A 24104-nucleotide genomic window follows, 5' to 3' on the forward strand; every position below is an offset into this window, starting at 1 on the left:
AAATGAAACCTTTTAAGCTTCTTCCATCTTGTGAGATTATGTCTAAGAGCCATCCTTCATTTTAAAGGCAAAATATTTTGCAGTTCATAAACCTTGTTAAAAGATGACAAAGCAGCAGCACAAAATTTTGAGCTTCCTGCATGCAGAATATGCTGAAAACAGACCCAAGCAGCAGCAGCAGTGAATCAGACAGGGATCAAAATCAATCCACTGATCCTCTTTCCCCCCCATAGGCTCATCCTCCTTTGGAGACTTTAAGATCCTGCACGATATATGACTAAGAAGGAGCGCCATCCCAGCCCCTGCTAAACCCAGAGGGGGAGGGAGAACGCTCGAGTTGGTGCCTGCACGACTCCAGATAACGCTTCACCTTTGTGCCAGAGCCATTTTTCATCATGAGAAATGAGTTACTCTTTATTTTTTTAAACCTCCTTCCTACATTCGCTTACAGATATTACATTTCATGACTTGTACATACATTTGATGTCATATTATACATTCAAAGACAGAACTCTAGCGTCGTAATGACAACTCTTAGGATAAGTACAAAGTAGCATACAGTGCTTTCTTTTTCCAATCTCTCAAAACATTCAAAGAAAAAGCAGGGAAGACTTTTATCCCTTTTAGACGGAACTGGAGCATTCTTATAAAATGTTCGCACCAAAGTCAGCACTGTAAATTCATAGCGGAATCATCAAAGCTCTTGGGTTTGACTAATTATAACAACTCTTCACTTCACCTCAGGCAGCAAACAAGGAGTTTCCAAGTAGACACAAAGCTGTGCTGATGGGATTAAATGCCCCTGATTGATGCCTCTTTGATTAGAGGAGATGACGTTGCGTAACAGGACGCTAAGAGCCACTGCTCGCTTTTTACCTCGTGGAACAGGAGGTGTGCTGACATTGCACTGTGACCCCAGGCGCCTGACCAGGTCGGCTAGTTTACAAAGAAACGTATTGATTTACACAAAGTTGGTCAGGGAGGGAAGTGGAAAACTTTGCCCCCAACAGTCACACAATCAATGAATCAATAGTTTGGATCTTTTCAAGCGTAGGCCGTTTTCACATGGATATGAGAAAGCTCCTGTATAAGACAGGTATTTAAAGTCCAAAGCTGTGTGGATCTCAAACACTGGCTGGCAATCAAATCTTGTTAAAGCTTCTTAAAGGAGTAGCAGAACTGTTGATTTGTTTGACTCGTGAAGGAGCAGGGGTTGCTCTTGCAACTTTTTTATGCTTCTCTCAAAATCAGGTTCATACAATTCAAAAGTTATATCTACGTAGCAAAGTGTATACAGATGGTGATATGAGAATAGATGAGCTTCAGCATGGAATAAGTCTGAAATAAAATAATTAGTTTACAAGTGATCTTTAAATTCTCAAAGACATACAGTAACTTGGAGAAGAATTCACACCCATTGAGTTTCATCACATTTTGTCACATTACTTTCATATGCATAAATAAAAACCAGTTTGTGTTGATCAACTGCCTTCAGAAGTTATTTAAGGAATAAAAATTATCCATATACAAGTTATTCATAGGCCTACTGTAAATCTGGAGGAGTTATGAGCTGAAGTTTATGTGAGAGATTCTGGTGAAAGATCAACACCATAACATTCTGAACACCACATCCCCACTGTGATACACGGTGGAGGGAGTAGCATGCTGTGGGGTTTTCTTTAGCAGGGACAGGAAAGCTGGTTGGAGTTATTTGGAAGGTGGCTGAAGCTAAATACACGGCTATCCGGGAAGAAAACTGGCTGACGGCTGCAAAACACGAGACTTTTGAAAGGGTTCACCTTCCAGTAGATAGATTGATGTTTGCATATTTTCTCCATCCAGTTGTACTGACATTGAGTTGTTTTGCAAATAAGTCTGGACAAAGTTTCTAGAAGCCTAAAGTTGGTAGAGAAAATACCTGCATTCTGCATACTCTGAATTTGACTCATATTGCAGTTCCTTTTTACAATCAAGCACCGTTTGTGTCGGTTTCTGTCTTATAAGCCACATTAAACACGTTTGTGTTTTGGCTATAAAGTGACAAAAAAAAATGAACCAGAGGTGTGAATATTTTTGCAAGACAAACTGTAAGCTTTGCATTATAACACAGTTCTTCATAATTTCAGAACAGCCTCTATCAAAGCTCATCTCAAATTGAAGACAGTTGTTGTACAAAACACTCATAATCTAGAAAAATAAAATAAAATCTATATATGAATAGCACATTAAAATGAGTATACGTTAAGACGACTCATTAGTCCCTTTACAGGAAAGACATTGTCTTTCCTAATTGTTTTGGCGCCATTGCTCTCTGTGCCTATCGCCTTTACAGCATGAACAGAGCCATCAGATGCTCTTTATGTGCCGAAGGGAATAAATTCATATTTCTTTATAAGCGCCTTTAACGGGTCCCCATCACTACATTTGAAAAGTCTTTATCCTCCCAGTTGGCCCTCATTCTATCTGTGGTTTGGCTGCTAAAACAGCAGCAGCCATGTTCATTGTGCAGCTTAAAGTATGATTATACATTGTGCTTATGATTGCCAAAGGGACTATTGCTTTGGCATAGCTCAACAATGACCTATTTAACTGCCTACATTAAAAGATTTGAATCTCAGTGCGGGGAGCAGCTAAATTTATTGCAACATGATTTCAAGCGTGCCAAAAAAAAAAAAATCTTACATAGAATTATATAGTGGGTTTGCATGTTTTCTGTCGCTGTTCAAAACAAAGGGAGGAAGAAGTTTCACACATTCCTTCTCGATAAGATCTTCTCTGTGCAGAGTCCCACTGTTACTTCCGGCTCCAATTCTTCCTCGCTCCCTGGAGACCAGTTCATGCAATCCAGATCCGCTCTAACTATTCTGGACTAGCTGGAAACAACTGGTCCAAACGGGGTGCCGCATCCGCAGAGGGACCAGAGAGAACTAGATTAGTTCGGAGGACAAACTCCAAAAACTGATGGCTTTGAGGATGACTTTAAGACTAGAGATGTGTATATCAGTCCTAATCAGTCCATTTGAGTCCAGTTGCATAAAATGGAGACGCCTAACAGATGGTGCAGGTTTTCGACTTCCCTCCCTCAGCAGCACCACCACCAGCTATAAAAGAAAAAAAAAGAACAAAAAACAGATAAAAAATGTTGTATTACTTGGTCTCAAATTACTACGATGAAATCCTTGTTTAACTTTTATACCTTTCCTGGCTTCCTCTTCTTCCAGCTTCTTCTTTTCATCTTCAATGGCCTTCATCTTTGCATTGTACACCTCAGCCAGCTCGTTCCAGTGTGCCCTGTTGTTGTTCAGACCGTCAAACATGGGTGTGATCTCTTTGTGGAACCTGGAGAACTCCTGGGCAAACACAAAGAACAACAGATGAGGGCTATTCTTGTCTTGGGCCCTCTTTAGAGAGCATCTTCAAAGGCCGAATGCTTCTCGCACGGCAGCGATCAGGTGTAAGTGTTGCGGCGCGGGTCCACAGGGACAACGGGCCCCACGCTGTGTGAGTGCTCATCAAAATATCAGCATGAGCTGAAAAGGAGCTTGCTATTGTGTGCTACAGGTTCACAGCCTGCGTCTTTTCAAGCCATTTTGGATAGATGAAAGCGTACAAACCTCTCTGAAGCTAATAATAGGCCTGCATGAGAAATGATTGAACTCATTTGCTACCTTAAGTCATATAGAGCATTGTGATTGGTTTACGATGTCTTAAAACAATAGCACAAACTATTTCACAGCCGCAGACCTAATTGTATTTTATCGGGATTGCTAGTAGAAGCATTAGTTTCAAATGTTTGTAACTAGACACCTGATTTAATACGTTAAATAGTAGTTTTGATACTATAAATGTTATATTATGTTTCTCAGGCTTATATTTGTACCAATTTTAAATATGATAGTTTTCATTCTATGTTACAGTTATCACCTTATGTCTGGTTGTAATTTGAAAAATGTCAGAAAATATTAAAATCTAAAAAGATGTAAAAACAGTTAGCAGTATGTTTGCCAATTGTTTTTATCATGTAGAAAAGTTTTCTAAAATTGCTTGAGCTACAAATATGCTTTGCAAGTACTTACTGTGCTTATTAGAGAATGTTTAAATTAAAAAAAATCACACACCAACTTTTAAAAAATGCCGATATAAATTGCAAAATAGCTGCAGAGTACATCTTAAAGCCTTATCACTCTATGAGTGGATTTAGATTCAGGCCAACGCACTCACTGCCGCAAATCAATTTTCTTTTGAGTCATAACATCTATCTTTATCGTTTCATCTTTCTTCAGAGAAGCGGATAAGCAGTAGAGTATGAGAAACAGCTCACCTTGTACACAAATGCGCAAACAAAGTCGATGAAACCACATTGCATCTTGGGTAGCTGTTCTGCACAGTTTCTGTCCATCATGGGCTGAGAGAGGAAGGCAGAAAGAAAGAGAGAGACAGAAGTTTTCATGTGAGAAAAAAATAAAGAGCACTATGAAAATAAAGGAAAGGGAAGCATGGAAGACACTGGAGGGATTCTGAACTTACAATTGGCTGCTGGTCCAAAACGGTTCTTTCCAAATCACCCTGTTCCCAGAATTCAGCTGCAACCATCAGAGCCACCTGCAAAAACAGCGACATTCAGAAGGAACAAAGCTTGACAGTGCAATATGAAAACACCTATATATGAAATTAACACGTGACTCAAAAAGTAGCCTTTTCAGGGCCATTAAATAAGCAGTTTATTCCTGACCTTCCAACTCAAATAGCCCAAAAAAAAATAAAAAAAAAATAGGCATGATAGCAGAAAAAAAAAGCTAATTATTATTTTCTAGCAAACTTCACTTCAAGGCTCACCTTGCTCTGCACCTCCCAGGGTTTGGTGATGGCTGACAAGTCACAGCCTGTCATCATCATGGCCCTGGAGGTGAGAATCAGACAGTCAGTCAAAGCAAGGCGACATCCTAGCTGTGATGAATATGATTTTTAGCGGCCTGCTGTGTCAGAAGGTTTTTCACGGTCGGAACAGGCAGAAACTTTTTTTTGTTTGTTTGCTGCCATAAGAAAAAAAAGTTGCGTACATAATAATTTCCTTCCTGATGGGGTTGTTAGAAATGTAGGCGGTGGCCTCTTTTTCATCTGCCATTGGTTCTGTGGCATTCACAATGTTTTGGAACATGGTTCTCTTCCTGAAAGCAGACAAATGAATGAGATAACATTATTATTATGGATATACTGTATGAGGCATCCTTCCCTATACAATGTTGAAGGGTGATTATGTGTCTTAATTCTGGCAAAAACATAAATAGAAAAACAACTTGTAATAAAATGCATATGGTAACAATAAAAGAAGATGAATAAAATAAAGTGAAAGTATTTGATTATCTAAGTAAATAAAAATAACTGTAAAATTAAATAAAATGTAGTTTTGGTTTTGAAATGTTCACATATATTAACCGGGTTTGTAAGTCGTTTGAAAACATCTAAAAACTGTCTTCATTTTTTTTTTGTCTAGATAAATATGGAAAAGAAAACATAAATTAAAAAAACAAGAGAAAGAAAGAAAGGAAGGAAGAAAGAGACGAAGAAAGAAAGTAATGCCATAACATTGCATTAATAAAAATAATAAAAATAACTGATTTAAAAAGTAGCAATTTCAGTCTTGGAAGTAGTGTACTTTTGTAAATGAAAAGCGTGTAAAACCTACTTGAAGTAAAGGGCCAGATCAGTGGCAATAATGCAAACATCGAACAAGTGCTGCACAGTCTCAAACTGACGCTTCTGCAGATTGCAGAAGATGTTCAAACTCTGCAATGGATGACAGACAAAATAAGGTAATCAGTGTAAGTTTACGATAACACCAAGAACAATCTTAGTCAGTATTTTTAATTTTAATCCGTGCATTCACCTCCTCTCCCATGAGTGTCTTGCTGTATTCCAAATGGTGTCTCTCCATAATGGAGGAGCCGTGAAGTTTGGCCAGAGGAGATGCACTCCTATGGAGTAGAAAAAAAAAGCTATTATGAGAAGACAGTTCAACTTTGGCCATAACAACAAAAGTTTTTTTTGTTTTTAACTTGCTTTGTCTGGTAGAGGTTATTTGTTCCTCTGTGGTCGATATCATGGCAGAAAGCCGCAGCCACCATGGCGAAGGCATCTAGATCTGAATAGTACTTCCTCAGTTTCCCTGTCTGCAAATCAAAAATGTGGAAGTGTGTGGATCAGAAACAGAGCTTCAGCAATGCAAAGAGCTTTATAGCAAAATAAAAAAGGCTTCACCTGCAGGAGGCAGAACATTGTGTGGCCTACATTGAAGCCATGCCTCCAGTTGTGGTATGTAATGGCACGGTAACCCTTTCTCACAGTGTACATCCACCTAGTCAGAGTCTGAGAAAACAAGAGATTTTTATCCAAAGTTCAAATTTACTTTGGAGTCAAAACAAAAAAGTTAAAGTTCTCCTAGAAGGTAGATCTTCTCCTGATTTAGTTTTTTTCTTTTTTCTTTTTCCTTTTTAAAGGTTTACAGTAAAGTAGGCATGGGTCAAACTTTTAAAGTTATGGCTTAGATACCGCTAATGTTTTTCATCATACTGTTGGATAACTCAAAGTAGAGTAGCACCATAAAATCTGTTTTTGGACGATATCAAACAATTTATATTAATATGAAAACATAACATGGTGACCACCACCCTCTTCAGATTAGGAGTTATTACAAATTTGCCAAATATTATCAATGGGGTGTTTTAAAAGGAAAATCAGAGACACTGAGATCGAAGAATCTATTTAGGGAATAAACGTCTTTCTGCGGCATTTCGTGACATTTCTATGGTTCATTCCGGCTGCCAAAGAGCAAGAGAGAGCAAGCAGATGACAGGAAGGCTGTGCGGAGAACAGCAAAGTAGCTTTGTTTAATCCTTTTGAGATTTCCACCTCTGCCTGGTATAGATTATCCTGGGTTCTGAAATGTTGGCATCCTTTTAGAAATCTCAGAGTTGAGGTAAGGATTTCCGTTCTTGAGAAAACACAAACAAACGCTGCTGTTTTAGGACTGACCCCGCAACCCATACTAAAGTTTAACAAAAAGGGCTGAAAACAGATAAATAAATAAACTTTGCAATCATTCTGTCAAATATCCTATTTGTGTTTTTTACGTCTTCTGTTTTTATATATGTTTTAAAGCTTATTTTCAGCACTACTGGTCTTCATTTGATAGTAATCTAACACAAAGGAGGAAGAGAGAAGGAAAGTCATGCAGCAAAGGAACTGAGGACGGGAGTCAGGGCGGAAGATAAAGAAGTGAAACCCATCACCCTCATTAAAGTAACACTTTAAAATTATAGCTGCTTAACATCTCTCTTAAACATTTAAGTGAAGGGTGGTTACCGCAGCAGATAGCCCAACTAACAAGCCAGCTTATATACTTGATAAACCACAAATGAATTTAGTTATGTATATCTCTCCTGTAACAATTGCCTTGTTGTTTTGTTTTGGCTTGGGATTTTTTTCTAAAAGATTTTGAGAAGCTTATACCAGCCCATCCCTACTGCACTCATTTAATATAATAAAATATTTATACGAGGAAACATCAAGAATGAGTTCTCTTGTAGAGATCTCAACAAATAAAGAAAATTCAGCCGTGTTGGGAATAGTAATGAGATCGTTTCACGAAGCTATAGTTCAGAATTTCCGTTCAGAAACTGTATTTCAGAATCAAATATTGCTTATCTGAAAAGCACCTCTAAGCACCTTGTTAGAGCTGCTTCACTGTGAGAAAAAAAAAAGAAAAAAAAGAAGTGTCAGACTGTGTGACTCACTTCTGCGGGAACTTTAAACTTTTCGACAACTCCAAGCTCAAAGAACATGCGGATGCCAGCTTTAATGAGGCCGTGCTCCGTGACGGGGAAGTCGCTGAAGCCGAAGTTGTACAGATTTTCTCCGTCCACGTTGTCGGCAGGTGGGCAGTTTGCCCTCTAAACAGAAACACACAACGCAGCTCACACAACGAATGCTTCACTAGAGAAAGTTGGATTTGATTTTGACGGGAATACAAAAGACTACCTTGATATTAATTAAAGTAGTAATAGTTCATACACTGTCTACACAATATGTTTTTCATTTATCTTCTTTTCATTTTTTTTACTTCTTTTATTGTTGATTTAATGCATTAAATCATCAATGTAATAATTGCCTAATTATTTAAAGGCATCGGAAACTCAGTGAATATAACTTTCTGACTCTAAAGAAAATAATAAGAACAATAAAAATCTCATTATTATAGGATTTAACAAATAGAAAACAGCAAATATTTAATCTGATTAAAGCCAGACAATGAGAAAAAAATGGTAATTTGTCTATAAACTGTAATATCTTGCGATAAAATGACACATACCAGTAATTTGTACATCTCCTTCTGGTCACAGTCTTCAGGTTCAGCATCAAATTTCTCCTTGGTGTTCTGGTTGTAAAAAACATGTCACATGACATTTATGTTCTTTTTATCAGCATGCCGTGTCGATTAAGAGACCTTTAAAGCACAGTTCTCTCCTTATTCACTTGATGAAAATGCTCAAAGCCATGTATAAGCCCTTGTGTCATTTTTCTTTTTTTTTTTTTATATATGTTAGTTGCTAGGTGGTTGTATAATAATCCTGACCTTTTTATAGTCCTTTAAAGCTTTTGATGCAAAATTGTGTTTTCGAAAAGCTATTCTTGGAGCTTTCCTATAAATTACTGCAGCAATTGCTTCTCGAGTAAATGCGAGGACAGACAGAAACGGTTGCTTATGGAGGTAAATGTCAAAGAAAACCACGTTGATACAGACCAGGATGGTCTGCATCTCGTCCGAGGTGCACTTGGTTTGGTACATGAGCATCTCCTGGGCAATCTCTTTCCTCCACTCCATACGGTTCAGCTTGTCGTAGGTGTCACAGTTCAACACCGACCAGCCCAGGAACTGTGTCAGGGCCTAGTTCAAACACGAGAGAGCAAAGAGAAAAGGATAAGGACACCATTCAAACAAGAGAGAACTGAAGGTGAGCACTAACACAGAATCCTTACCTCGGTGATCTGCTCGTCATACTCGTCAAACGGTCTGCCATCCTTTCTGTTGAAGAAGGTGGCGACGCCTACGATTTCTTCCTTCTTGTTGACGATGGGCAGCGACAGGACGTTCTTAATGACGAAACCTGTCTCATCCACGGCCTCTTTCTGTAAAGCGCAGAGATTACAGTAAAATCAAGTCTTTTGTCCTCTTTACCAGACTTCTGTGAAATAGACAAAAGAGCTAAACATTTGTTGTTCAGTTTGGCCTTGCGTACCTGGAAAGTGAAGTAGTCATCTGCAGCAACATTCATCATGTTGCAAATCTGTAGGCAACAAGATGGAAACACTTATTATCACTGGTTATGTATGTAGTGTAAAAGTTACTATCTAAGTTTGTCATCAAACACATCGAATTGCCTTCCTGATAAAATGTTCTATACAAATACCTTTACTTGACTTGAAATAGTTTTTATGAAATCATTTGAAAACTCAAAGACATACATAGATATCCACTTCTTTCAAAAGAAATGTTCAGCTATTCTTTTGTTTTTTTTCTTGATCAGAAAAAGATATCACCAGAAATGTGATTCCACACTGATGAAAAAGTCAAGGCTTCCTGTCACTTAATACTACAAATTGCAACTTGTAAACATGTTCCTGTCACTGAAATCAGTATTTTAATGATTCTTCCACTTCTCAATTTCAGCCGTGGGATTTTTGAGCAATCAGCCCATTTCAAATACAATACAAATTCTCAAAGGATGTCTTACTTCTTCACACAAATTTATGTGTTTGTTTATTAGAAATGTTCACAGTGTTGGGAAGGAACTTATTGATGTGCAATTATGAATACATTTCAAAAACTAAGGAAAAAAAGCAATGCCAAAACAATATTTCGAATAGCTTTTTCACAGGTAAATGTGCGGCCACAATATTTGAATTGCCTTTAACAGAAAACGAACAATCAGTTCTTAAATGTAGCATGTCTAGTTTTTTGTTTTGTTTTGACTTACAAAGCCGTTTTCTGCCACATAAGTCGGCAGTCCGCTGACCAGAGCCCAGTGATCTGCAGGTGGTCCTCTGAAAAAAACAAACAGACCTGTTAAACCACCAAACTTTCATATTTAAAGCTTAGAAAGTGGAAGCGTGACAAACAAGCCGAAACAGAATAAAAATACTCAAAGCAAAAATATTCAAAGCATCATGGGAATTTTTTTTATTATGGATGCCAAGAGTTGTGGAAAGGGCTATGGGTGAAAAGCTCTTTCGATACACCTATATATATAGTTACTATCAATATTTTTAGTGTATCTGGTGGATGTGGCTGCTCACGGTATGACTTTAATTTCTTCTTTGGCTTCAAGGAGGTAGTCAATGATCTTATAAAAGATGATTTCCTGCAAGAAAAGAGAAAACACTTTTAGAAATTAGCCATCATTTTGAAGCAAAACAACTGTTTATCTGTTTTATAAGACAAATAGGAGTTTATGCAGGGAAAAGGGAATTTGTCACCCTGCCGTCCGGTGTTTTTGGTCCTTTATAGGGTTCCACATCTCCTAGTTTCACAGGCCACTCATCATAAAATTCCTGCAAAGGGAAGGAAACACAGAAAAAGACTGTAGATGATCCAGAAAATCAATCAAATAAATTATAAATAAGCGGTGTTCTCTATATCAACCTTCTCTTTAGTCATGTCCAACAGCCCCACTGAGTAACGCTCAGCTAGCAGATAGGTCCTCACAGTGTAGAGAGCTTTGTGGAACTGCCTCTCAATGTCTGTCAACTCTTCAAAAACTTTGCTGGCAGACCAGAGCAGCACCTGGAGCCAAAAATATCCCCCAAAATATGCTGTTCATGTGATTTTTAACACCATAGAAGCTGCATTCGGGAGAGAACTGGCATGAATTCTAGTAAATCTAGTAAACTTATGGATGTTTCCATGAAGTATGTTGCAGGAGTTGTTTACCTGACTCCTCCTGGACTCTACATTGAACATGTAGGCTGTGTGATACTGCAGACAAATGACTTGAGCAAAAGTCATGTACTTATGGAAAAGCTGTGGACCAAAACAGATGACAGCACAGATAAAGATTTAGGACATTTGGAATAAAAATTAAAAAAAGATACCTCAGCCAAGCTAATACTGATCTGTATTGATTGTTAAAAGACTTTGTAGTTCTTGACAGGGTGATAAAATTTGATACTTATGAATGATTAAAGGTTAAGTGGTGCAGCATGTTTTTGCTAAAATGCTACGAATCTATATTTTTTAAACAAATTAACATATTCTAAAGGAAATAACTTAGCAATAATTCAACTGAGAGTTCACCAGAACTGTTCAAGCAAACAACATTGATCCCATCTGAGCCACTTGTTCTGGCTGCGAGGTTTGTTTTTTTTCTTTCATGGCTTTAGACATACATGTGAAATATTCTAATCCAGCCTGCAGAAAAAAAGCTTATTTTCTCCGACCGAATGCTTAAAAGCAGGCACACCGAACCTGTCTGGTCTGATTGGCTCCTTCCATCATAACGAGCGCGCTTTTTGTGCCTCATAATCACACAAGTAGTTTTTATTCACTCTAACATTTTACTGAACTGAATACAGTTTTTAACTATCAGCCAGACTACAATAATGAGAATGAAATGCATGTTACAGAAAGAGAAGGATGCATTATACGGTTTAAAATGCATGAGCGTCTAGATTTCAAAGCACTCAGGGTCAGAAGGATCTGCAGCAGCACTCCACCTTTCTCAGCCAGGATAAGCATGAATGTAATGGTCTTACCTTCTCATCCTCTGGCGTGAACGCATCGGCTCCTATTTTGTTAAGCACCATGATGACTCCGAGGCAGTCTTTGTCAGCCATCATGGGGTAGGACATTAGGCATTTGGTCTTGTATCCAGTTTGTTTATCCACAAAGTCGCAGAACTTAGGATTCTGGATTGAGGGGGCAGAGGTTAAGGGAAAAGCTTGAATTATAGTCAGAAACATCAAAAATTAAAAAGCAAAAGTTATTTTTTGTGCAGTTCAAAACCTACCAAATTTACAATAATAATCTAATAATCTAAAAGGAAGGATAATACTATTTGTCACTGAAACAGGATGAAGTTATCTGGTGAATAAAACATTTTTAACTACAGAAATATGGCAATTAATTTGCTGATTTTAGCAATAAAAATCCCCAGAAAAAAAAAATCTTGTAGGAAAATATCATATCATTGATTATGATGTTTTAAAATTTATTTATGATGAAATTGAGTCATAAGGTGAAACTACCTACTTCGCTTGTTTATGTATATTTCTTCTAAACTGCACGATTATAACCTTTGGCTTGTGGCCTGTCAAATCCTATGTACTATATTAAAACAATAAAATAAACAAAATATAGATTAAAGTGATTCCTATTTATAAATTCAGATTAAGAATTTCAGACTAACAAATAAACTTTGTGCTAAAAAGGTCAATAGAAATTATTCGAATAAATAAATAAATTGATAAATCATAAAATAAATAAGTCAATTAATATAGAAAATAAAAAGAAAGAATAATAAGGAAAAAAGTGAAAGAACTGGAAGTGACATTTATTAGTAATAATTACTAAAAAGAAAATTAAGTAACAATTTAAACAATACATAGATTATTTGAAGCCCAAGGATTTTGCTAGATTGCTTGATTTTTCATGCTTAAGTTATAGTTCAACATTTAAAATTATATTTATTATGGAACACAATACTTGTACATTTTGGTCAATGTATTGTTTTCAAAGCATGTTTGCAAACCCAACCGCATAAATTTTCCCCTTTTTCTAGTTAGTATTTATTAGCTGTACCAGACCAAACAAGAAATTAGAGAAATAACCGAGATTTTATGATTTATTTTCTGCTCCTTGCTTAAAGTGAAATATATATTTTAAGGCTCTAACAAGGCACATTCTGTATTTAGGTCTATTATTAAATTTTTGGCTTACTATTATGCCTCTAAAATTTCGGGACTGGAAATGCAAAATTCTGGATATTTAAAAGCAGATGCTGTGTGGACCCAACTGGTGGTGGGGGCCCAGATCATCTTTGATTTAGAAGTCAATCTTGGACTTGGCTTCTGTTTATAATTCTTTAACTGACTTTCAAATGAAATCTCAGGAATCTTCTTATGTAAGCGAGGCTAAAATTATCAATAGACAGGCTGAAAAAAACATACGGAGAATGTAAACAAATGTGACTCGGGCTTAGCTACTTAGAGTACATGCAGTTTTGGGAAAGATTAAAAGATAATGACAATTACTCTTTTTCTCAAATCAACACTTTAAATGTTTGGGAGTCTGTTCAAGTACTTTCACACATATAGTATCTGTATCTGGTGATTTCCTATGCAAGTACAAATAGTTCTTCTTATTAAGGGATGGATTAGGTCATCACCTGAACAACCAGCTCCATTTTTAACAGAGGTGTTGACCTCTACTCCTGAAGAAACATTTCTGGCTTCATAAAAGATCAATTGCATGTTTATTTTGCGTTTATGATAAATACACCACTGCAAAAGCATAATGCATTCATTACATAATTATTATGCGATCATTATAAATGTGGTTTTATGAACACAAGGTTCAAGAAAAGAAAGACGCTGAAAATTATTTCTATATAAAACTTTTTTGTAAGTTTGTTTTATTATTCTTGTTTTGTCATTTTTTTTCATTGTGCAAAAATTGCACTATAATTTTTTGTCATCTCAGAAATTTGATATCTTCTTTGGTATTATTTACACATTTTGTTTATGAAAGAGTTATATTATTGTATCTGTGAAGATTTTATCTAAATCCTCATGCATTTTGAGAAATTTCCAAAGTCACTGATTGATTTATAAAACTTTGACCTTGCATAAACAATAAGCTTAAAAAAAAATAAAATAAGAAAAATGGAGACATTTTTAATCTCCTCACACCGTCTCACCTTGGTAATGTCCGGAACGTTTTGGGGCTTCTTGGAAGTAGCTGTGTGGCCCACGATTCCCATGTCAGTGGGGATCACGATCTCACTCTGCGGGTTCACCACGTTGGCCTCGTATTTGGAGGTCGGGGTCACGTCGAAGAGGCAGGTCGAGAGCTCGGGGATTCCGTTTCTGGAGCGACAGGTGTAGTAGCTGACCCTGTCGGCCTGCAAGAGGAGAGCGGTTCTCTGCAGCACCTTGTGGAGGTTCTTCTCGATGCACGTCTGCTTCTGGAGCTCCTGGAGCAGCTCGAAGATGATGGCGGCCTCCTGCACTGAGTTAACATCCTTAAACGAGGCTGTGTCCTTGATGTCGAGAGGCTCGGAGAAAGCAGCAGTCAGGGCCTCGGCACGCAACTTCTTATCAAAGTACTCTTTGGCGAACTGTGGGTTGTTCTCCAAGTATTTCTCCACGCTGTCCTTATCTGCCATTTTGTTGTGGTTCTTTTACTTGTGTCCTCTTTGTGTGATTCCTCTTCTTTCTTTATTTTTTTTTTTACCAAAGCATCACTTGAAAAGAAATGGTGAGAGCTGAGACACAAGCCGCGTTCTTGCTGTTTGAATGGGTCTAACAGCGTCCCGCTGAATGGACGTGCATCCTCCTCCGTGGATGCATCCCGTATCCACCGGCAGACAGTGCAGGGGAGAGTGCAGCTTAGAGGCTGAAAGGATCAAATTCGCCACTAATTAATGTGACGTCAGGACATTAAAACCCCTGCTTTAAGCATCCTTAACCTGCAAATCCCAACGTTGATCATTTCACATGGGCCAATCCTACCAAGCCCATGAGGGAGAGTGAGATGTTGGCAGGTAAGATGCCTGGCTGAACACCTGAGCTACAACCGGACAGATTGTTATCAACACCCCTCTGATAACATGCTGCAGACATGGGTTTAGGTTTGAATTCAAGTCCATGTTGAGGGATGAATGTTATTGTCCAACAAATAGCTTTCTCCTGGAGGAAGCTTATGCATCCCGTTATAGCAGAGGGGATTACAGGCCAGGAGGTCCCCACACCTTTATACCTTTTACTATGAAGAAGACACCAATCCATAAAACCTTTTCATGGTTTGCCATGTTGCAACTACACATTATGATTGATTTCATGGGTATTTAATAAAATACCAAACAGAAAGCAGTGCTTAAATATGAAATGGGAGGGAAGTAAAAAAAAGGATTATACTATTTTTTTTTCTTGCAAATAAGGGGAGAAAAAAAATTAATTCTTCTGAGGCTTCATAAAGAACGTAAGAAAAACAAATAGGCCAAGGAACACAAAAATAAAGTTTGGTTATAAAGCTAAATTCTAGGCTTTGAAAAACTCATAAACCTTCATCCAACCTTCATCTGAAAATGGAAAACTGCAAATACATCAATAACTGACCAGTCAATAAACCTGACAGGCTGGGCAAATCGAGCACTAAACACAAAAATCCAATGTTTATTTTTCTAAAGGAAAACTATTAGTTATATACTCCAACAATCTATAAGTGACAAGAAGAGCTACAGTAAAAGTAGTTTTGATCAAAGAATACATGCTATAAAGTCCCAGTCAAACTCCAGACATAAATTGGTTTGAGAATCTGGCAAAAAGTAAATATTGATGTATGAAATCTGAGCTTGACCTATTCAGAAAGGACTGACTTAGAGGATTCAAAGAGATGAACAGGGACTGGAGAGAATACAAGATTTTATGAAATGGAATAAATTGCAAATGCCCCTGCTTGGATAAAATGCTCCAGGAACCATTTCCTATTTTATAAATAGACCCAGAAATTAATAAAATGTAGTACATTAAATACAAATGTTTCAGTCTCCATGTTGTTCAATATTTATGCATCTATTTAAATAATTTTAAAATCAATTTGTTCTGTGTTAAAGCTAAAAAGATAATCAGTATCCCTTAAAATATAAAATGAAATCTCACAACAACCTAACAGTTTTTGAGTTCTAACTAAATTGGGAAAAAAAATGTAATCAATGGGTAAATAATTACACATCAAATAGAGCCAGCATGCAGCCTCACTTATTAAGTTATAACCATTCAGTTTCCTGACTTAATAGGAGTCAGAGCAGATTGTTTAAACAACCTGAGCAATCAAGAGGCAGGAGCTTTGCGAGCCCCACATAACCCCTCCTGGGAGCCAATCCTCCATTAGCTCCTGTTAATGTCCTGTCCTTGTTTTGCTACAGTGGAGCAAGTGTCTAAATAGGGTCCTGTCAGCAGCGCCGATCGCATGCATGGCCACAACGGCAGGCCAGATAATGCTCTCAATGTGAAAGCAGTCCACTGTAGTGCTAATGAAATCATCATGGAGGTATCAGTCCTGGGATTGCAAACCAGCCAATTTGCAGAGATGTGGGAGTCTGAGAGCGAAGCCGTAAACGAAGATGGCTGATCGCTATTAACTGAGCTCTGTTGGGCTAGCTGCTGGAATCTGGCGAGAAAAGAAGTTATTTAATCGATGTTGCTGTGAGGATTAAGACAATCTTATCAAGGAAGAAATGTGAAAGGTGTTGCTGTGTGGGCATTGTGGAAACAAGTTAAGGAAGTCTCACAATGAGGAAAACCAGTTGGTGCTCAAGTGTGGGAAAAACAGAGAAAAGCCCTGTGGTACACGCATCATAAGGCCATATATATAGATATATATATGGCCTCAATGTGGCTATATATAAAATGATTTATATATATATAGTTTTCGAGATGATGTCTGATTTTTTCATCTTACTTAAAACCAAAGACCAATTCCATGCAGTATTAAGATCATTTTAGTAATCTGATCATTTATCTACAATTAAATGATAAAATATCTTCATGCAGCTTCACTTTTTAAGCAAAAATCTAAAATTTATTTGCACTACTGCTGTATTTCTGTCATCAGTTTGTACTGTTGACCTAGTGTTTTTTTTTCTTCAAATCTCTTTTTAAACAAATATATAACTGAACTTTTATGTCATACATTTAAATTCTGAAGTTCTTATGGTATTAAAGTAATTTAATGATCTGTTTAACATTTGGCGAAAAATATTTTGATGATCCCATGACTTTGGGGAAATTAATCTTTGGACTCAGGAGAAAAAAGTGGAACTTTATGAAAGGTGTATCTGTCCTCCTTCAGGACCAGGATAACTTCCCACAGCAGATGGAATCATGAATTCTGCTCTCCAGCAGAAAATCCTGAAGGAGGATGTCGAAATGTCATTTAGAGACCTTTGACTCCAGCGCATTTAGTTATGCAGCAAGCAAATGATTCAAAAACACATTCATATTCTATAAACCTCTCTAATGTTACTTCATTAAAACAATTCTGAAAAAATAAATAAATCAGGCAGAGAAAACCTTCACAGCAAAATAAAGACTTATCTTTAATTCTTGCAAACACTGGATGGCATGTGTTGTTTGTAAGGGTGGTACAACATGTTATTACCTGACTGTCATAAAAAATTAAGCAAAAACTAAAGTAATCGATTCATGGGGCCAATAAATATATATACTTTTTTTCCCCCACAATACAGTTTATTGTAGTTTTACTGTAATCTTTAAATCTATTTGTAACAGACATACTTTAGGTTTTAGATGGTTTTGGACTAAAAAGATGGCTACTAAAAGTCTAGTTTATTATTTATCTATTTGTTTTTTTCATGTATTTGTTTCCCTTTATTTCTGGCTTTAACAATGTTTTTCTTTTTTTCTTTTTTTTTTTTTACTGAGCTTGTATCTTTGGCCTAGTTTCCTGTATTTGTTTGTCTCTCTCTTCTCTCCCCCTCAATAGCTAAAGCAGATGGTCACCCTTCCTGCTTCTTTTTTATTTTTCCAAAATGCTGCCCTTTAACCTGTCAGAGTGACTGTGTTTTTCTGAACAAATGTATCTTTTGTGGAACAGCTTTTTTTCCTTTGTAAATAAAGTTATACTGAACGTAAATGAACTGTATTAAACTGGATGGAGTTGAGTTGCATAAAATTTGACTGGATCTGATGTAAACTGAGTTCTGAAAAAGTTTTGAAAAAGACACAAAGTTATATTTTCTTTAAAAAAAACAAAATGTTATATGAATAAAACTGAACCAAATAGAAGAACTATTTCTTGAAATTATACTTTAATTGCTCTTCTTCTTTTCCTTCATTCGTCTTCATGTAACTCTATCTTCTGCATCTTCTTCTCTCACACCAACAAACTTCTTGTCCTCTTTCACTCCATCCAGAAATCTCCTCTTTGGTCTTCCTCAAGATCTCTTTCCTGGCAGGTCCTCCTTCTACCGATGTATTCAGTGTCTCTCCTCTGTGCAAGTCCAATCCATCTCAGTCTCTCTGACTTTATCTCCTATACATCTGACATGAGCTGTTCCTCTGATGCATTCATGTCTGATTTTATCCATCCTTGTCACTCCCAAAGAGAACCTAGCTATACGTTTTGAAATCATTCCAGCAATCAAATTTAAGAAATGATGCTCTGTTAGGTTCCTTCCTTGTCAACACAAATAAACGGCTTACATCTTGACAGGTCAGTGCATTAAGAAACATAAGCAGGGTTAAGATGACTTCAAGCCCAGCATCAGAACAGGAAACATGGAGACTTCAAACAGCTTTTTCAGAAGCTGTGGAGCTTCTAAGATTTTCATGCACAACCATCTCCCAGGTTTACAAAAGCTGGTTTGAAAGCAACATTTCTGTGGGCAGAAATTGCCTTTCTAATGTCACACATTAGAAAAGAACGTGCACACTGGTTCAAGATGGTGAAAGGGAACACTCAATCCAATAGTGCAGGTACAATAATGCTATCTCTGAATGCACAAGTTGTTGAACCTTGAAGCAGAAGGGCTACAGTCATGCCTGGTAGCAAAAAAAAGAAAACCAAGTTCAGAATTCGTACACTCACCAAAATTAGCCAACTGATTAGATTAGATTATTTCAGCTGAAACATTTAGAAAGTATGTTGTGAATTTTGATCTGTTCTGGCTTAAATCAACAGCATCGGCTGCTGGCAGTGTAATGCTGTGAGGGACATTTGTGCCCCTGAGTACCAACTAGGTATTTAAATGCTGCAGGATCCTCAATGGCTACTTCCAGTGGGATAATGGAAAAATGTTGATCAAATCTAGAATCCAACCCATTGGCAACTGAGCATGTTAAATTTGTACATGACCATTACAATAACCTATTTGGAGAAATGGCTAACATGCTAAAATAGACTTTAGTTATGCAGCACAAGGGCCGTTTACCAACTGCTAAGTTTTCACTTTAGCAGATAACTGCTCTTGCTCTTGCCAAAGCTTTAAAGTTCAGCTGGAAATGGCTCAATAAGCCATGAGGTGTTTTATTGAATCCAAAACTTTATAGGGGTCTTGAGTTACTCGTATCTTACACCCCATTAAAAACAAGAACTTGTCTCTTGTTGCCAAAAAAACTCCTCAAAATGTGAAATGTAAACACACAAGCTTGGCAGGGGAATTGCATCTCAGTCCTTTGCCAGTTTTCAGGATTGTGAAATGCAGCGCCTGCCCCTGGTCAGATTCCAGCTGCTAATATTTATGTGTAGGAGAGCCAGTGTTGTTTTCCCTTCTTTTATCCTGGCCTGAGCTTTGGTTATGTAAGCTACAGATGTTTGGCTCCACTGTGCCTCTTTTAGGCCTCAGAGGTGTGGTTATGTGAACTCTGCAAAATAACAGCCTCAGTTTATAACAGGTCTGCCAACGAGGAAACGCTGAAAAGCAAATGTGGATCGGACAGAGGGCATTGTACTCCCCTTGCGTTGCTTGTATTGTGCGTTGAAAGAGTATTCACACCTCTTGGCTGTTTTTCTTTTCCAGATTTTGTCATGTTGATTATTGTTATAGACCCTCACAACGCGGAGTAACTTGAGAAGTGGAATAAAAGCATGATTTCAAAATTTTTTGAACAAGTAAAGCTTGGAAGCCACATTTAGCCCTCTGATTCGATAGTTTGTAAAATCACTTCTTTCTATAATTTCATCTATGGGTCTCTTGCTTTTGTACATTTCGAGGTTTGTTATACCTGTGCTTTTTTTCCCTTTCAATTGAACAAGCTTGTGACTCCTCTATGCAGGGCAAATTTGTTTATCGAAAGACTAATTGTTGTGTTGTCAACAGGTTCCCAATACCTGAGCTGCGGATCTCTGCTGCTCCTCCAGAGCAGGAATGTATGAGACCTTTCCGATGAATCTTCTCCTGTCTAAGAGTGTTTTAGGTGTGTTTTCATAGTGTTTCTTTTTGTGTCATGCTCTGTCTATTTTCATTTTGGGATGACAGATTTTATATTTTGCGACACTGTTTAATAAGTTGACTGTTAAATGTCCGAGTTAATGTGACAATTACTAGTTATACTGGGTTTTATTTTGGGTTGTCATCTATTTTGACCCTCAAATACATTTGTAGAGGGGAAATTAGGATGGACCTGAGCATATGAGATGACATCAAAGGAGAGAGGACTTTGGCCTTGTTTCATACAAACAGAGTAACTGGAGATAAACCAGTAGCTGATGTAATTATGCTGATGAGGAACTTATAAAACTGAGAAACTTATAAAACTGAGTTTATTTGACAAATATAGCAAAATTCTAATTCTATACAAGAGTGTGTTTGAGATCTCTGGAATTTCAGAGAATTTACTTACTCAGTTAACGACAGTGGATAAACATCACTAACTTGCTCCGTGGCAATGCTCTATCTACAAGCCCTACCAGACCTTTATAAACTTAGTAAATGTTTCAAATGTGCACTTTCATTTTGTACTTTAGACCAAGACTAAAAAAATCTCAGAAGATAAAGGAGAAAATTGTTCATAATCGGGGACTCAGGAGCGGTCAACCAAATGTGCAGAACACACAAATCAATTGGACCAGCACAAGGAGTTATGCAAATGTTTGTCCAATGTAGCGCTGCTGACTGACTGTGGGGAGAGCAGGGGTGGTCCAGAACCCCAGGATGTTATTATGCAATAGCAGACAGCTGTATATAAAGTCAGGAGGAAGTTGAAGAGTGGACTTTATGCGAGACAGCCACTTCTTTTTGCACCAAGGTATGCACTGAGTCAAGGGCAATCTTTTTGCTTACAAATTTTAATCTTCACAAACTGGTTTTTGGAGATATTTTGAAGAATTTCATCAGACTATGCTGAAATTAATCTGAGAACTTTAAGGAAAAATAACAGATATTTCTCCTTTTCTTTTCCAAAGTTTTTGCGTCTAACTTTTTACCATTTTTCCTCCCTTCCTCTGAGGTAGCATGCTGAGGTTCGCTGTGGTTCTTTGCCTCCTGGCGCTGTCCTGGGCGCAGGATTGCCAGGTGGAGAATTTCCAGGTCAAGCAGGACTTTGACAAAACCAGGGTGAGTTGTGAGTAACATAAGACTTAGCATTCATAAAGTAAATTTTATCCTGTAAGGTTTAACTAAAAATATTTTTCCCAATAGTATGCAGGGACCTGGTACGCTGTAGGAAAAAAGGACCCTGAGGGCTTGTTCTTACTCGACAACGTTGTAGCCCAGTTTAACATTAATGACGATGGCTCAATGACCGCTACTGCAAAGGGCAGAGTCATCATCCTGAAGTAGGTTTTCTCCTCTTCCCCCGTGGAGGCTTTGCTGCTCTCAATGCATGGATTACTGAGAATTTTAATTTTCTTTGTCTCTCTTTGACCTGTAGCAACTGGGAAATGTGTGCCCACATGTTTGCTACCTTTGAGGAATCCCCGAACCCTGCCAAGTTTAGAATGAGATACTGGGGAGCTGCTTCATACCTGCAGACAGGAAGTAAGCGTGACTTGACTCACAAAAGGAAAGACAGAGAACAAAAAAAATCCCAAAATTCAACCCGGCACTGTAGCTGTCTGCGGAAATTAAGCGATAGAGTGAAAATTGTTGACCACAGGCCCATTGCTTTTTGGAATGTCCTAAGTTTTAATGGAAATCTAATGAGTTAAAGAAACCAGATAAATCTTCATTTTAGCAAATGGAAGCAAATATTCTAATCATCACATAACCCGTCCTGCTTTCAGATGACGAACACTGGGTTATCGACACCGATTACGACAACTACGCCATCCACTACTCCTGCAGATTGCTCAACGAGGACGGCACATGCTTGGATAGCTACTCTTTCGTCTTCTCACGCCACCCAACCGGCCTGAGGCCAGAAGACCAGGCCATCATCACGCAGAAAAAGATGGACCTCTGTCTTTTGGGCAAATACCGACGCGTAACACACAACGGTGAGTCAATTCCCACCAGCCATTATTGATCGGGGGGCGATGTGAGGGAGGTTGCAATTTGAGTTGTTCAATAAGGTTAAAGACCAAATTAATGATTAACTGAGAGATGTTGCTTCAAACCTTATGACCAGTGTTTATCTTCATTGATTGATTAGAGGAGTGCGTACTCAGTGTAATTCTGAGTAATGCATTTCTAACTGGATAGCCTGTCATGCACAAAAAAAATAAACAAAAAATACAATGCAGGTTGTTTGATGAATATCTTTAATAAGCGTACTGTTTTTCTGTTCTCCCTCAGGTTTTTGCGAGAACAGCGGAAATGCCGAGCCGCCTCAGTGACCCTCCTCTTGATGTTTCTTTTGTCCTTTCTGCTGATTTCAGATTGAATCCCACCTCCTCCTCACCACCTCAGTTTCTCTCACATGAGAGGAAGTAGTTTCCTCATTTTTTTTTAAAGAAATAAATTTTAAAAAAATCACAAACTCCAAACTTTCACACTTATTGTTGTTCACAGTCAGCGTTTTTCTCATTAAATTTCAGTCTTATCTTCAACATCTGTTGCTTATTTTATTTCTTTTCAGTATATTGGCTCATAAGGAAGAAGCAGCGTTATAAATTATCACATGTGGAAATCTTGTCTGATCCAAATATCTCATAAAAGGGGCTTTGCTTTTACATATTCCTACAATGCACAGTACTTTTTTTTTATTATTAAACTGTAATATCCAGCAAACATGTTCAGTAGTAAATCTGTTTGTTAATCTTGACTGATGTTTACTTCTTGATCCAGTTTTTCAAATAAAACATTCAAACATCTTTTGACTTTTTTTTTTTTTTAACGATCCAATCTGCATTCCACAAGATATTCAATAAATCTGTTGTTCTAAAAGCCGCAAGGTTGTGGAAAATTGCTGCGTTTGGTTTCTGCCAAACAGTCCTTTAACATTTGACTTGTTTGTCCAACATTATTCCAGATCTCATGATTTTTGCCAAACCTTAATATGACTTTATGTGCATCTTAAAAAGAAAAGATATCCTTCTTGTCTACCTCTCACAAAAATGTAACTTGTACCTGGGTATATGATTGGACATGCATGTGCTTTGAAATAAGCAAAAGGCTGCTGTCGGTCTTTTCATGGCATTTTAGAGTTATGATGTCTTGCTGCATTTTAGTGTGCTATGATGAACTTGTTAGGACAGTATAAGCTCAGGAGGTTGGCAGCCAATTTTAAATCTTATTTTATGCAGTGGATTGTGCAGACTGAAACACTTCCCGACCCCACTAGGGACAAGGGTGTAAGAAAACAGATGGATGGATTGCAGACTGATTTATTGGAAACACACCTAACATGTCAACTTTACAGATCGACTTTAAATGTTCTTCAGTTGAAACTCCACATTTATTATATTTATGTCCATTAAAAACTGTATTTAGTTCTTGGTCTTTGCTCCATCTTTGTAATGAGCTTGGACTCTGGGTTTTTAAATGGTCATTTCTTTCCCCTAATGGCTCATAATAAACTGGTTAGCTAATAAAGCTATGCGTGATTCTAATAAAAGAATAAAATAGATTAAACAATAAAGTTACATATTTTTTATAAAAATTGTTTTTAGAAATTGTTAACAGTTGCAGTCATCCCTTTAACTCTAATTTCACTAATTCACAGTAGTAAATTATCCAATCTATATTAGAAAGGAAACATTGCAGGCCTCCATTTTGAAACCATGGCTGCTTATAAAGCTGGTGCAAGGATTTCTTGTGACAGATGTCTCAGTAAAAATTGTTGCACGGCCTAAAATGACCAGCATGTACTCATACTTAATGCACTGCAATCAGATTAAAATTTAAATTAGTGCATTAGTCTGCTGCATT

General features: G+C 37.4%; 2 protein-coding genes across 2 annotated transcripts; one reads left to right on the top strand and one right to left on the bottom strand.

Annotated features, from left to right (window-relative positions):
• Positions 1-382: 382 nt before the first annotated feature.
• Positions 383-14635, bottom strand: pde6c (phosphodiesterase 6C, cGMP-specific, cone, alpha prime). The gene is made up of 22 exons (XM_055022625.1): positions 13971-14635; positions 11809-11961; positions 10988-11077; positions 10700-10840; positions 10534-10608; positions 10354-10418; positions 10035-10101; positions 9297-9344; positions 9037-9186; positions 8801-8944; positions 8369-8434; positions 7794-7949; positions 6259-6366; positions 6061-6170; positions 5888-5975; positions 5687-5787; positions 5061-5168; positions 4837-4900; positions 4528-4602; positions 4322-4405; positions 3197-3350; positions 383-3101 (listed from the first exon to the last, which is right to left on the bottom strand). Exons 1-22 carry the CDS (start codon positions 14436-14438, stop codon positions 3049-3051), a joined length of 2568 nt encoding a protein of 855 aa, XP_054878600.1. The 5' UTR covers positions 14439-14635; the 3' UTR covers positions 383-3048.
• A 6275-nt stretch (positions 14636-20910) lies between these two features.
• On the top strand, positions 20911-23047 carry rbp4 (retinol binding protein 4, plasma). Its single transcript, XM_055022639.1, has 6 exons — positions 20911-21042; positions 21248-21350; positions 21435-21571; positions 21667-21773; positions 22019-22231; positions 22530-23047. Exons 2-6 carry the CDS (start codon positions 21249-21251, stop codon positions 22568-22570), a joined length of 600 nt encoding a protein of 199 aa, XP_054878614.1. The 5' UTR covers positions 20911-21042; position 21248; the 3' UTR covers positions 22571-23047.
• The last annotated feature ends 1057 nt before the right edge of the window (positions 23048-24104 follow it).

This window comes from Poeciliopsis prolifica, unplaced genomic scaffold, assembly GCF_027474105.1.
Source record: "Poeciliopsis prolifica strain line A6 unplaced genomic scaffold, Auburn_PproV2 SCAFFOLD088, whole genome shotgun sequence".
NCBI classification, from domain to species: domain Eukaryota; kingdom Metazoa; phylum Chordata; class Actinopteri; order Cyprinodontiformes; family Poeciliidae; genus Poeciliopsis; species Poeciliopsis prolifica.